General features: G+C 63.2%; 1 protein-coding gene across 4 annotated transcripts in view; it reads left to right on the top strand.

The window, feature by feature from the left end:
• The window catches only part of DNMT3A (DNA methyltransferase 3 alpha), a 37,343-nt gene extending 25,481 nt beyond the window's left edge, over positions 1 to 11,862 (top strand). For all 4 annotated transcript variants that reach the window (XM_032103944.1, XM_032103942.1, XM_032103943.1 and 1 more), the window contains exons 7-23: positions 471 to 686; positions 772 to 930; positions 1,007 to 1,114; positions 1,642 to 1,798; positions 1,997 to 2,149; positions 2,365 to 2,409; positions 2,827 to 2,906; positions 3,021 to 3,133; positions 5,317 to 5,500; positions 5,588 to 5,672; positions 5,924 to 6,069; positions 6,342 to 6,432; positions 6,561 to 6,709; positions 6,819 to 6,904; positions 7,379 to 7,448; positions 7,659 to 7,777; positions 7,852 to 11,862. In XM_032103944.1, coding sequence (XP_031959835.1) covers positions 471 to 686; positions 772 to 930; positions 1,007 to 1,114; positions 1,642 to 1,798; positions 1,997 to 2,149; positions 2,365 to 2,409; positions 2,827 to 2,906; positions 3,021 to 3,133; positions 5,317 to 5,500; positions 5,588 to 5,672; positions 5,924 to 6,069; positions 6,342 to 6,432; positions 6,561 to 6,709; positions 6,819 to 6,904; positions 7,379 to 7,448; positions 7,659 to 7,777; positions 7,852 to 7,993 — 2,103 coding nt within the window. In that variant the 3' untranslated portion in view covers positions 7,994 to 11,862. The remainder of the gene's footprint in view (positions 1 to 470; positions 687 to 771; positions 931 to 1,006; positions 1,115 to 1,641; positions 1,799 to 1,996; positions 2,150 to 2,364; positions 2,410 to 2,826; positions 2,907 to 3,020; positions 3,134 to 5,316; positions 5,501 to 5,587; positions 5,673 to 5,923; positions 6,070 to 6,341; positions 6,433 to 6,560; positions 6,710 to 6,818; positions 6,905 to 7,378; positions 7,449 to 7,658; positions 7,778 to 7,851) is intronic.
• Positions 11,863 to 13,773: the final 1,911 nt, after the last annotated feature.

The following is a 13,773-nucleotide window of genomic DNA, read 5'->3' as shown; positions in this document are numbered from 1 at the left end:
CCGGCTCCGCGCGTTCCGGCCCGGGCCCGGCCGGTGCCCGCGGGTACGTGACCGGGACCGGGACCACCGCGGGCCGGAGCATCCGCACCGCGCGGGGAGCTTCGGCCGGGAACGGGGGGACCCGGAGAGGGTGACATGGTCCGGGATGAGCTCCGAGGGTCCCGGGATGAGTACAGAGGGTACCGGGCTGGGCTCTGGGGGTCACGGAATGAGTGCGGGGCTTCCTGGGATGGCCCCGGGGCTCCCGGGATAAGCTCTGGGGGACGGGGGTCACGAGGGGGCGGCTGAGGCAGGAGACCCCGGCCCCAGGCCCCGCGGGGGGTGCTGGCGGCTGGGCCGGGGGTTCCCTCGGGCCTCGGGGGCTGCCGGGCGCGGGTCGGGGCCGGTGCGGGCCCGGGCCCGGGGTGATGCCCGGACACCCCGCCGCGTCCCCGCGGGGCCGGTGGCCATGCGCTGCCCTCTCCCCGCAGGCGGAGAAGAAGGCCAAGGTGATCGCCGTGATGAACGTGGTGGAGGAGCCGGCGCGGGCCGAGGCGCAGAAGGAGGAGGAGGCCAGCCCGCCGCCCGCCCCGCAGCAGCCCACCGACCCCGCCTCGCCCAGCGTGGCCACCACGCCGGAGCCGGCCGTGGCCGACGCCGGCGACAAGAACACCTCAAAATCCGCCGACGACGAGCCCGAGTACGAGGTGAGGGCAGGGCCGGGCAGACCGGGGGCGCTGCGGGGCCAGACCCTCGTGCGACCGCCCTGACCCCCGTGTCCCTCCCCCGCAGGACGGGCGCGGGTTCGGCATCGGCGAGCTGGTGTGGGGCAAGCTGCGCGGCTTCTCGTGGTGGCCCGGCCGCATCGTGTCCTGGTGGATGACCGGCCGGAGCCGCGCGGCCGAGGGCACCCGCTGGGTCATGTGGTTCGGCGACGGCAAGTTCTCGGTGGTAAGCGGTGCCCGGGGGGCCGGGGGGTGGCAGCGCCCCTCCCCCAGGTGTCCCCATGGCTGCGTCCTGTCCCCAGGTGTGCGTGGAGAAGCTGTTGCCCCTGAGCTCCTTTGCCAGCGCCTTCCACCAGGCCACCTACAACAAGCAGCCCATGTACCGCAAGGCCATCTACGAGGTGCTGCAGGTGAGCAGGGACGCCAGGGACATCCGAGGTGCAGTGAGTCCATCCGTGGAAGAAGCAGCTGCCTCTCCACCCTGCCAGGACCCGGCCCTGCCTCCCCTCCTGCCACATGGAGGTCTCTTAAAAGGCTAAAGGGGTCTGGGGGACCCCCGAAGGGCTTTTGTGGTGTACTCTCTAAGGAGACTTCAGGGGTGTCTGGGAATCACTTGTCCCAGGCAGGAGTGTGGGGGGGTCTGGGGAGGAGGTCAGGAACTTTGGGGGTTTCTGGGGGGCTGCTGCAGTCCCTGTGGGGGGTGCTGGGGGGTCCTTGCCTTTCAGGGCATCTCTCAGCACTGCTGGGAAGGGTCTCTTGTGGGGTGATCCTGGCTTTGGGGGTTCTCAGCAGAGCTGGGGGTCTCTTGTGGAGGTTCCTGACCACGTCGGTCCCCCTGAGGCTGGGGCCTGCCTGGTTGGGCAGTGCGGGAGCAGCCAGGGGGCCTGAGGATGGGAACCCCCGTGTGGGGGGTGGGTGACACCTGCACCCCCGGCAGGTGGCCAGCAGTCGGGCCGGGAAGATCTTCCCTGCGTGCCCTGAGAACGACGAGACGGACACATCCAAGGTGGTGGAGATCCAGAACAAGCAGATGATCGAGTGGGCCCTGGGCGGCTTCCAGCCCTCCGGCCCCAAGGGGCTGGAGCCCCCCGAAGGTGAGCGGGGGCGCAGGCCCTGTGTGGGGTGGGGACCCGCCTGGGGTACTGGGGGACACTCGCCATCAGCTCCAGCGTCACCGGGGTGGCACGGGCCTGGGCAGGGCAGGTGCTGTGGGGCTGGGAGGGGACCCTGGGGGGGGATCCTGGTGATGGGACCTGACGGGGGAACTCCGCTGACGAGCCCTGGTCCTGCAGAGGAGCGGAACCCCTACAAAGAAGTTTACACGGAGATGTGGGTCGAGCCCGAAGCAGCCGCCTACGCACCGCCCCCACCCGCCAAAAAACCCCGGAAAAGCACAACCCAGGAGAAGCCCAAGGTCAAGGAGATCATCGACGAGCGCACCCGAGGTACCAGGAGGCTGGGGATGTCCCCACGCCCACCACTCCTCTCTCGGGGGGTTGCTTTGGCCATGCTCACTTGGGGGTGGGGGGGACAAGAGCTGCTCCAGGCCAGGCCCCCTTCTCCCTCGGGGTCCTTCCTTCCCGGGGAGTCCCTCCCTTCATCCCCAGCCATGAGGGGACCTGGCTGGGGCCAGGCCCCGCTGACGCCCCTCTTCCCCCAGAGCGGCTGGTGTACGAGGTCCGGCAGAAGTGCAGGAACATTGAAGGTGAGTATGGGGCCAGGGCACCTCCTGCACCCAGGAGGTGGGGTGGGGGTCCATCCCTGCCTGGGCACCTCAGGATAGAGGGGGCCTGCAGGGGTGTGGGGGCAGCTCAGGGGAAGAAGGCCAGGCTTGTCCCACCCTCACCCTGGCTGGCAGCAGGGATAGCAGCTGTGATGTGGCAGTGGCCCACCCTGGATGGTGGCAGGGACCCTCAGGACACTGCCCGGGGCTGTGGGGGCTGTTGGGGTCCGGGGTGGGGCTGGGGACAGTGGGAGTCCTGCCTGCTGCTTCCAGGGTTGGTCCCCAGCTCTGGTGTAACCCAGCATGGGGGTGAGTGTGTTCTGGGGACTGCAGGACAGGGGTCGGGGTGTCCCCACACTGCAGTGGGGTGCCAGGGTGATGTCTCCCCTTCTCCCCCAGACATCTGCATCTCCTGTGGGAGCCTCAACGTGACCCTAGAGCACCCTCTGTTCATCGGGGGGATGTGCCAAAACTGCAAGGTATGGTGCGGTGCCGGGCCATGGGCCACGGCCTGGGCGTCTCAGAGGATGCCTGACCCTGTCCCAGGGTCCCCAGTGTCCCCGGGGCCGCAGTGACACCCTGGCTGTCCCCAGAACTGCTTTTTGGAGTGCGCGTACCAGTACGACGACGACGGGTACCAGTCCTACTGCACCATCTGCTGCGGTGGCCGCGAGGTCCTCATGTGTGGCAACAACAACTGCTGCAGGTACGGGGCCGGGGGCTTTGGGGGCCACGGGGCTGCAGGTGCGGGGCCGGGGGGCTTCGGGGGCCACGGGGCTGCAGGTGCGGGGCCGGGGGGCTTTGGGGGCCACGGGGCTGCAGGTGCGGGGCCGGGGGCTTTGGGGGCCACGGGGCTGCTGTGCAACCAGGGAGCTTCCATTGGTGCCAGTTCTGTGTGGCTGGGGCTGCGGAGGTTTTGGTGTTGCCACGTTCCTGCCACGTGGTTTTGCTGATGGCGGTCCTGGTGTGGGACTGGGGGGTTTTGGTGATGTCCCAGTCTCAGGAAGGCACTGGGAAGGTTTGGTGATGCCACAGTCTTGGCGTGGGAGTTCGGTGGTGCCAGTCCTGGTTTGTGGCCGAGTTGTTTTGGCAGTGCTGTGGCCTGTGGCACAGGAGCAGGCGGGTATGGTGATGCCAGACCTGGCACGGGACTGGGAGGTTCTGGTGCTGCCGCTGTCCCAGTGTCAGGCTTTGATGTTCCAGTCCTGGCATGAGTCTGGGTAGGGTTTGGTGGTGCCACGGTCCCACCATGATCGGTGATGCCAGTCCTGCTGTGAGACGGAGGTTCTCGCGATGCCAGGTCCTGGCATGGGAATTTGGTGATGTCAGTTAAGGAAACTCCCCAGTCTGAGCACTCCTGATGCTCCCGGGCTGTCCCACTCGCAGTGCCAGAGGCTGTCACTGCTGGGGCCAGAGCCCCTTCGCAGCGGCAGCTCCAGTGGCTCCCCACAGCCCCACTCCCAGTCAGACCCTGCCTCCTCACCCATCCCAGCCCGGCTTTCCAGTGGCGGTTTCCGATGTTCTGTTTGGTGAAGCCATTTATTCCTGGCACAGAAATAGAAACACAGCCCGAGCTGGTACCTCCAAGGAGGGATCCCAACAAAAGAACCCCTCAATTTTATCCCCTCAGTGTCCCCGTCTACAAGTCTCACTCACTGTTCCTCCAGTGTCCTCAGCTCCTGCCCCTCTCCGTGTCCATCCAGCTGGCTGGCAGCATCTCTCTTTATCTCTTTTGTTATGTTATCCCAACTCTGTGTCCACTCACCTGCCTGGGTCACCCTTCCTCATCCCACGGCTGGGGCTCCAGCCAGAGCTCAACCTCTGCAGCTCAGTCTGCATTTCAGACCCACTACCTGGGCCGGATTTATTCCTCAACACCAGTCTGGGATGTTTTGTGATGCTTCGGTCCTCATGTGGAGCTGGAGAGGTTTTGGTGGTGCCACAGGCCTGGCAAGGAAATCAGGTGCTGCCAGTCCTAGTGTAGGAATTCAGTGATGCCAATCCTGGTTTGGGGCTGGGAGGATTTATGATGTCCCAGTGCAGGACTGGAACGATTTTCATGGTGCCGTGTTCCTGCCATGGGCTGTTGATGATGCCAGTCCTGGTTTGGGACTGGGATGTTTTAATGATGCCACAGTCCCAGTGTGTCAGGTTGGGAGGTTTTGGTAATGTCCTGGTGTGGGATTCTGGGAGTTTTGGCAATGCCCCAGTCCTACTAGGATGGAGCTGGAAAGTCCTGGTGATGCCACAGTCCTGGTGCGGGAATTGAGTGATGCCAGTTGTGGTTTGAGACGGGGAGGTTTTGGTGGTGCCCTGGCCCTGGTTTGTGGGGTTGGGGGAAGTTTTGGTAATGCCCCAGACTGGAGATGCCATGGTCCTGCCATGGAGTTTTGGGTGATGCCAGTCCAGGTGCGGGGCTTCGGAGGTTTTGGCAGTGCCAGGATCCTGTAGGGCTGGAAGAGGTCCTGGCAATGCTCCAGTGCTGCTGTGGAGCTCGGTAGTTCCAGCGATGTCCCAGTTCTGGTGTGGGACTGAGGTGTTGGTGTTGAGGTTTTTGGTGATGCCACAGTCCTGCCTTGGGGTTTTGGGTGATGCCAGTTCTGGTTTGGGGCTGGGGAGGTTTTGGTGGTGCCCCAGCCCTGGCATGAGTCTGGGGAGGTTTTGGTGATGCCATGGTCCTGCTGTAGGGCTGGGGCAAGCTTTGGCAGTGCCCCAGTCCCAGCACAGAGCTGGGAAATGCCAGTGGGCTCAGACCAGGGTGTGCGTGGGCAGGTCTGTGGGACCCCGTGTGGGTGGTGCCCCAGTCATGGTGTGGGGCTGGGTAGATCCTGGTGGTGTCACCGCCCTGGCACGAGCCCCCCTGCTGACCCTGGCTCCCACCCGTGCCAGGTGCTTCTGCGTGGAGTGCGTGGACCTGCTGGTGGGCCCGGGGGCAGCGCAGGCGGCCATCAAGGAGGACCCCTGGAACTGCTACATGTGCGGCCATAAGGGGGTCTACGGGCTGCTGCGGCGGCGGGAGGACTGGCCCTCGCGCCTCCAGATGTTCTTCGCCAACAACCACGACCAGGAGTTTGTGAGTTCCCCCTCCCTGCTGACCCCCAGGCCCCTCCTCGCTGACCCCCAGCACGCTCCCCGCTGACCCCATCCCTGTGGCTCCCAGGACCCACCGAAGGTGTACCCACCGGTGCCGGCTGAGAAGAGGAAGCCCATCCGGGTGCTCTCACTCTTTGACGGCATCGCCACAGGTGGGTGGGGGTCCCTGGCCCCGTGGCCCCCCCCAGGGTGTGTGTGGGATTGGATTACTGGGGTGGGAGCAGCCGGCACAGTGGGCAGATCTGTGGGACCCCATGTGGGTGTCCCCCATGGGCAGCCCCCATTGTCTTCCCCACCCCAGGGGTCCCCACGAGAGGGGAGCGAGGAAGGGGGGTGGGACAGGTGGGGACAGGGCTGGGGGCCCGTTGTGCGTGCACATGGCCCACCCCCCTGGCTCCCACAGGCCTGCTGGTGCTGAAGGACCTGGGCATCCAGGTGGACAGGTACATCGCCTCCGAGGTGTGCGAGGACTCCATCACCGTGGGCATGGTGAGGCACCAGGGCAAGATCATGTACGTCGGGGACGTCCGCAATGTCACCCAGAAACACGTAGGTGTCCCGTCCTGCCCCTCGGCCTCCTGACCCCCTCCCTGCCGGCACCGCGACCCCCAATGCCCCCAAGGCTGCCAGAGCTCCAGGAGCATTTGGGCAACACTCAGGCCCAGGGTGGGAGTGTCAGGGTGTCCTGTGCAGGGGCAGGAGTAGGACTCAATGATCCTGGTGGGTCCCTTCCCACTCGGGGAGCTCGGCCACCGTCATCCCCGTGTCCCCCAGGCTGTGGCAGCGCCCGGCTCACCCGGGGTCTCCTCTCCCTCTTGCAGATACAGGAGTGGGGCCCCTTTGACCTGGTGATTGGGGGGAGCCCCTGCAACGACCTGTCCATCGTCAACCCGGCCAGGAAGGGGCTCTACGGTAGGAGGGGGCTGGGGCTCCACAGGGGTGGGTCTGGACCCCACTGCTGGCCCCCCAGAGCTGACACAGCCCCCCAGGGCTGACAGAGACCCCCAGCCCTTACCCCAGCCCCTCCTCTCTCCTCCCAGAGGGCACTGGGCGCCTCTTCTTTGAGTTCTACCGCCTGCTCCATGAAGCCCGGCCCAAGGAGGGCGACGACCGGCCCTTCTTCTGGCTCTTTGAGAACGTGGTGGCTATGGGGGTGAGCGACAAGAGGGACATCTCGCGCTTCCTGGAGGTTAGTGCCTGCCTGGGTTCACCCCCCTCCATCCCTGGGCACCCCAGGTCCTGCCCCACAGCGAGGGGCTGCCCAGCCCCACTGACCTTTCCCGCTCTCCCTCCCTTAGTCCAATCCCGTCATGATTGATGCCAAAGAAGTGTCTGCAGCACACCGGGCACGGTACTTCTGGGGAAACCTGCCCGGCATGAACAGGTTGGTGAGAGCAGCCCAAAGCTGAGCCCCTGACCTGGCTCTGGGAGGGTGGGCTGCACTCCTGGGTCTTCCCTTGGCCCAGATGTGGTTCTGGGGGTCCTCTGATTCTGGTCAGTGCTGGGCAAGAGCAGGAGTGTCACAAAGAGGTGACGGCACACCCTAGAAACCCATGGTGGCACCTCCATGGGGGTGGCTGGTCCTGTCCCAGCTCTCTTGTGCTGGAGAGGTGGCACTAAGCTGTCCTTTGTGTCCCTCTTGGATGTTGGCTGTGGTGGCCCACAGCTAGTGGCCGCGGATGGGCTCCCACAGGAATTGGCTGCTTCTTGCTCATCACCTGCCACAGACCCCCAAAACAGCCGTGGCCACCTTGTGACCCCCACAAACCCCAGATGGAGACCTGCCCTGCACCCACGGTGGGGGGACAGTATGGGGACACAGCGCTGCCACCCCCTGCCCACCATCTCTCCCCCCCAGGCCGCTCGCATCCACCGTCAATGATAAGCTGGAGCTGCAGGAGTGCCTGGAGCATGGCAGGATAGCAAAGGTCAGCCAGGGGTGGGTGCTGAGGGGCTGAGCGGGTGCCTGAAGGGACAGGAGGAGGGTTCTAGTGCTGTCACAGCAGTCCCAGGCTCCCTGGGTGGGGGTCTTGTAAGGGGGAGGAGGGATCAGCGGTGGCTGCCAGGGTGGGAGTTACCCTCCCAGCGTGCTGGGGGCTCCATCCCACCCCAGCCTGACCAGCCTGTGCCTCTTGCAGTTCAGCAAAGTGCGAACCATCACCACTCGCTCCAACTCCATCAAGCAGGGCAAGGACCAGCACTTCCCCGTGTTCATGAACGAGAAGGAGGACATCCTGTGGTGCACGGAGATGGAGAGGTACCGCGGGCGCCGGGGCAGCCGCACCGGGTCCTGCCCGCACCCCTGACCCCTCCCCATCCCGTGTCCCACAGGGTCTTCGGCTTCCCCGTGCACTACACGGACGTGTCCAACATGAGCCGCCTGGCCCGGCAGAGACTGCTCGGCAGGTCCTGGAGCGTGCCGGTGATCCGCCACCTCTTCGCGCCCCTGAAGGAATACTTTGCCTGCGTTTAGAGATGGGCAGGAACTGGTCACACGGAGCGAGTCGGAAACAAACCCATCCACGCCAAGAGAAGTGAACACACGGAATGAGAGAAGAGTCAGCACCCAGAAGAGAGACGGGATTTCGCAGCCCGACAGGAACCCAGCACACGTCTCCCCGAGCGAAAGGGGTCGGTGTCCTCTCCTGAATTTCCAAGGGTCAGCTTTAGCCTATTGAAAAACAAACAAAAACCACAAAAAGCAAACAAACAACGAAAATGGCAAAAAGAAAAACGAAACAGAAAAAAAAAAAAAAAGAAAAAGAAAAGAAACCAAAACCATTTTTTTTGGGTAACCTTTTAATTTTCCGCTCTTTTCTGGCTGGGTTTTCCTGTCGGTTTGGTTTCCACTTCTCGGAGCAGCGGGCGAGACGAGATGCCGTCGCCAGTGCCGCTCTCGGAGAGGGGGAAACGGCAGCGGGAAAGCCCAGTCGGGAGGGAGGCGGAGGCGAAGGAGACCCGCTCTGCTCCGAGACCCGCTCCGAGACCACTCCGCTCCGTCCGCGCCAGCGCCTGGCCGGCCCGGCCCCGGCTCCGGCAGCGCTCGGCGGCTCCAGCGCCCGGCGGCTGAGCCTCGCTCTGTTCCACCAGCACCGCTCTCCGGTGACATGGAGCCAACCCGGCAGGGAGGCCGGGAACACACACACCACACACACACCTTTTCTACAGTATTTTGGGTGCCTACCACACGGAAACCTTGAAGAGTGCAGATCCTAGAAGCCGCTGTTACCTCTTGTTTACAGTTTATATATATATGATAGATATGAGATATAGATATATATATATATAAAAGGTACTGTTACTACTGTACAACCTGACTTCATAATGGTGCTTTACACAGCGGGGTGAGTCGAGACATCAGCTTCCACGTTGCCTTACGTGCCGGGCCTTTCCGAGCGAGCGGCAGGGCCGGGGCGGCCGGGCGGAAGCGTCTCCATCCCGAGTCATGCAATAACCTTTTTCTGTCCCAAACGGAAGCGCCTCGGCGGTGCCCCCCTGCCCCGCCGGCGTCACTCCACAGCGTACTGGTGCTCTTCTGCGTACGTGGCGTCCGGCAGAGCCGGTGCTGGGTGTCCTCCGGCGCCCCGGAAGCAGCAGGGGCGTCCTGCCCCCTGGCCATGCCCCTTGCCACGGGCACTGCCCACCGGGGCGGCGCGGGGCACGGTGCTGTGGACAGGCTCTCGCCGAGGGCGGTGGCGGGGACGCCAGCAGGGCAGGGGGGACCGAGCGGTGCCGGAGCGCGGCCGGGGCGTTTCCGGCATGGCACGGGGATGGCTGTTGGTCCCGGACCCTGGTGCTACATCCGCGGGGCCGGGCTGGTGGCAGGAGGGTGATGCCCCGGTGAGCCAGGATGGGACCCCGGCAGTGTCACCACGGCCACTGGGCCATCACTCCCCTGCCCATGCATGGTTTGGAGCGAGCGTGTCCCCTCGGTGCCCCGTGTGGGGTGGCCACGTGCCCCGCTGGGGGCTGGCGGGTGCCCGCGGGGACACCGCGGTGGTGGCGGCGGCAGTGTCGGTGTCGGGCAGCCCCGGCCGCAGGCGCCGGGAGCCGCGGTGTGAGCGGAGCGCGGGCAGGTGCTGGCAGTGCGGTGGATGGTGCTACTGGTCTGGCGGCTGTGGTGCCGCGGGGTCCGGCCCGGTGCAGCCCCGGTGCCCGCGGGGTGGCCGGACCCGGTGGGGCAGGGACTGGTGCTAGGGCGCGGGGAGGCTCCCGGAGGGTCTCGGCCCGTCGCTGTCTCTTCTCTAACTGTGAAAGGTGCGGGTTCCGGGCGCCGCGCTCGCTGCGGGGTGCTGGCTAATGGCAGTGAGCCGCGGCCTGGGCGTTCTGAGGTGCTGGGACCGACGGCGGCGGGGCTGGCAAGGGGCGGCCGTGGGGCCGCCCACCTCCCCTCCCTCCTGGTGCTACCAGGGGCTTGGGGGCCCCTCTGGGTGCGGGGAGCACGGGGAGCTGAGCCGGCGCGGGCGGCCGCGGTGGGGGCACCGCGGGGCCCAGCTTTGCCGGGGAGCGAAGGTGACGAGGCGGGACGGCGCCAGCCCCGGGCTTGGGCTCCTGCCCGCTCCTGGGGCCGGATGGCACAGGATGGCACAGGGCTGCTGCACCGGGCACAGGTCCTGCCTGCTGCTCTGTGAGCCTGCACGGCCCCACAATCCTGTCTGTGGGGCTGGCATGGCCCCAGGTGTCCTGTGTGGAGCACGGTGGGCACTGTGGGTCCTGCATGGTCCTGCAGCACTGCTGCAGGTCCTGCATGGCTCCGGGCCACCGGCTGTGGGTCCTGTATGGATCCACGGTGCTGGCTGTGGGTCCTGCACAGCCCCACAGATCTGGGTGCAAGTGCTGCAAGCCCTGCAGTGCTGCTTGCAGGCCCTGCGTGGCCTCGCCGTGGCAAACACGGGTCCTGCATGGCCCTGCAGCATCATTTGCGGGTCCTGCATGGCCCCGTGGCACTGGGTGCTGATCCTCCATGGCCTTGAGGTGCTGGGTGCTGGTCCTGCATGGCCCTGCAATGTTGTTGGCAGGTCCTGCATGGCTCTGTGGCACTGGGTGCTGACCCTGCGTGGTCCTGCAGCTCCAGGTGCTGATCCTGCACAACCCTGTGGCTCTGGGTGCTGACCCTGTGTGGCCCTGCAGCTCCGGGTGCTGGTGCTGCTCCATCCTGTGGCACTGTTGGCAGGTTCTGCATGGTCACATGCTGGGTTTGGGGGTCCCAGCGGGCCCCTGGGGCCACCCCGGCCCAGCCCAGCCCTGCAGCGCTTCCTGGGACCCCCTTGGCCCTGCTGCACCTTCGGGGGGCTGGGTCCCAGCAGGCGCTGTGGCGCGGGGGCTGGCCCAGCATGGTGTTGGCACAGCCCAGGCGGTGCCGGTGCCGGTGCTGGTGGGAAGCAGGTTCCTGCTGGGAACAGGTGCCGGCGGCGGTGGGGACCGTGGGGATGCCTGGGGCAAGAGTTCAGTTTTTAACGTACCCGACTCACGTCTTTTTTTAAAAACAACCAGATAAATTCTGTTGCACAGCCCTAGATGAAAACTCAAAACAACAAAGAAAGGCCGAAATTCCTTAAGATCCGCCGAGGGAGTGGGGACAAACACGGTGCTAAAACATTTTATTAAAAATATATATTGTTAAATTAAGTCTGCTGTCTGGACAATGACTGTTTTGTTTCTCGTAGTGGAGTTTCAAAGAGCACTATTATTTTACTCTTATATATTATTATTAAAAAAAAAAACAAAAAAGAAAAAGGCATTTTAACTTTGTACTTGAAAACTAAACGAGAGATTTCATGTGTTTTAGCCTAGACATTGAAGTAGCTGACGCTTAACTATTTGTGGGAATCATGTACTCATCATCCCGAGGACTACGCGCGTAGAGCTGGTACCCTCCTTCCTCCCTTTGATTTGGCTCCGCCGCCACATTCCCGGCGCCGCCGCGGCCACCCCGGCTGCTCTCCCTCCCCTTTTCCTACCCCAAGCCCGAACCCCCTGGTTTATTTTCTACTTCTCTCTCGGTTCGTTGCCCCTGTTTTTTGTTGGTTTGTTTTTTTTAGGGTCGCTTCTCTATTTATTGCCGCTGAACTGTGCATTTCACGGCCGGAGGTGCCGCGGGCACCCGGCGCTGTTGTATCTGTGTGAGTATTGCTCGTGACATAGCTGTTCTGAACTAATAAAGGTCAATGCGTGCAGCAGATGTAGAAAGTCTGTCCGTCCCGCTTCCATCCCATCCTCCTTTTCTTTTTCTTTGGTGCCCAGAAGAGTATAATACAGACGAGCTCCTTTCTAATGTACTTGTGCTGGAGAACACTTGAATAAATGTCCTGTTTTGTGCAAAAAAAAAAAGAGAAAAAAAGAGGAAAAAAAAAAGAGAGGAAAAAAACCCCTCCGTGTGGTTGTGTGGTCTATCTGTCGTGGTGGGGTGGGATGGGGTGGGGGCCTGGTGGGAGGGGGGATCCCAGCTCTGGTGTTGGGATCCAGGTGCTGATGGGGCCCTGGTGATGGTGGGGCCCTGGCAGGTGCTGGAACTCTGGTGACTTTGGGGTGGGGGGGGGGGGGGGCCGGGGGGTCCCAGTGCAGGTGTGGAAATCCCAATGAGTGCTGGGGTCCCAGGGGCTGGGGGGGATCCAGGCGATGGTGGGGCCCTGGCAGGTGCTGGAATTCAGGAGCTCGTGGAGTCCTGGGGAGCAATGGGGTCCCAGTGCGGTGGGGTCCCAGCCCTGAGGTGATTGGGTTCCCAATGGGTAATGGGGTCCCAGGGGGTGCCAGTCCCAGGTGTGGGGGCTGTGGGTTGAGCTCAGCTCCCTTGGGCCCTGGGGGCCTTGGCTCATGCAGCCCCGGGGTGGGGGGTGCAGAGCCCCCAGCAGCGGGAACCCCCCATTTCTGTCCCGTGAGCTGTAGGTCAGGAAGCTGCCCTGCGCAGCTCCTCCCTCAGTTTCCCCTCCAGCTGGGCAGTGCCAGGTGCACAGTGAGGCTCCTGGGGCCTCCCCCAGTCTCAGTGCCAGCCCCCGAGGCCGTGGGGTCTGGAGCATGGTCCAGGGCACATTGGGTTGGTGAGTGGACACAAGGTGGGCAAGCAGTGGCTGTGACAGCCTGGGGACCTGCACTCTGCCGGGGGATGGTGTGAGCAGGTGCCAAAAGGCACCGGGCCAGGGCCCCCAGGCTGTTGGGGGCCCTGGTAACCTCACAAAGGACAAAAAGGCCGAGTGCTGGTGCTGCACCTGGGCTGGGACACCCCCCGGCATCAATCCAGGCTGGGACATGAATGGATTCAAGAGCAGCCCTGGGAGAAGGACTTGGTGGGTGAGAGGCTGGACACAACCCAGCCCAGAAACTGCCCGGTCCTGGGCTGATCTCCCAGCAGGGGCAGCAGGAAAGGGGGGATTGTGCCCCTCTGCCCCACTTAGGTGAGACCCCACCTGCAGAGCTGCCCCAGCCCTGGGGCCTGATCATAGTTAAGGAGCACAAGTGTCTGTCTCCAACACCGTTAGGGCCACAGAAGGGAGGCATTTATGACAGCAAGGTGATCATTCCAGCCTGGAAGAGGCAAGATCTGGTTGGCACATCCTGGTTTAACGCATCTGGACAAATTTTCCCCACTGTGGCAGTGTGTGGAGAGAAGCAGCTGCTCATGCACATATCACAGTCAAACACCACCCCACGTTATGGACAGACGGCAGCTATGACCACCAATGGCCACCGAAGCCTCCCAGATGTGCCTTGTGGATACCTGGAACTGGGACTGCATGAGCTGGTACTGCTGTCCAGGTGTTAGGAAGATAAATTCAATGATCTTACACCTAGGGGGAGGCTAACAAAGCTTGACAAGAAGGATGTGCCACTGAGAGTGGACACAAAGGATGAAGAACTCATCAGCCACGAGGACATTCGGCAGAAACCCCGAGGTAAGGAAGAAACTGATAAAACCAACTCGGGAACTGCTCTGAATCAGCTCCAGCAGGGGAAGGGGTGACTCCAGCAGGGGCAGATTGCACCCACTGACTCATGGCCCAGAGACCCAAAAAGCCACCAACCCAAAAGAAGAGAAAGACTGAGAGTGGGACAAATTAGCATAAGAAGCAAAGGACATACTTAACCAATGGAAGGTAGACTACTAATTAATAAGAGAACTGTATAACTTGTAGCCAATGACCACTAATTCCTGTGTTTGCTAAAACATATAAATAGTGAAAAGATTTGATAGTTGGGGGAGGGCTTTGTGGATTTGCCACCCAGCCCCCTTTCTGTGCAGAACTATGAACCAGGCCC

The sequence above is a fragment of the Corvus moneduloides genome, chromosome 3 (assembly GCF_009650955.1).
Source record: "Corvus moneduloides isolate bCorMon1 chromosome 3, bCorMon1.pri, whole genome shotgun sequence".
Taxonomy (NCBI): domain Eukaryota; kingdom Metazoa; phylum Chordata; class Aves; order Passeriformes; family Corvidae; genus Corvus; species Corvus moneduloides.
Note: the sequence above shows the minus strand (reverse complement) of the source record. Positions and strands in the feature narration are given on the sequence as shown.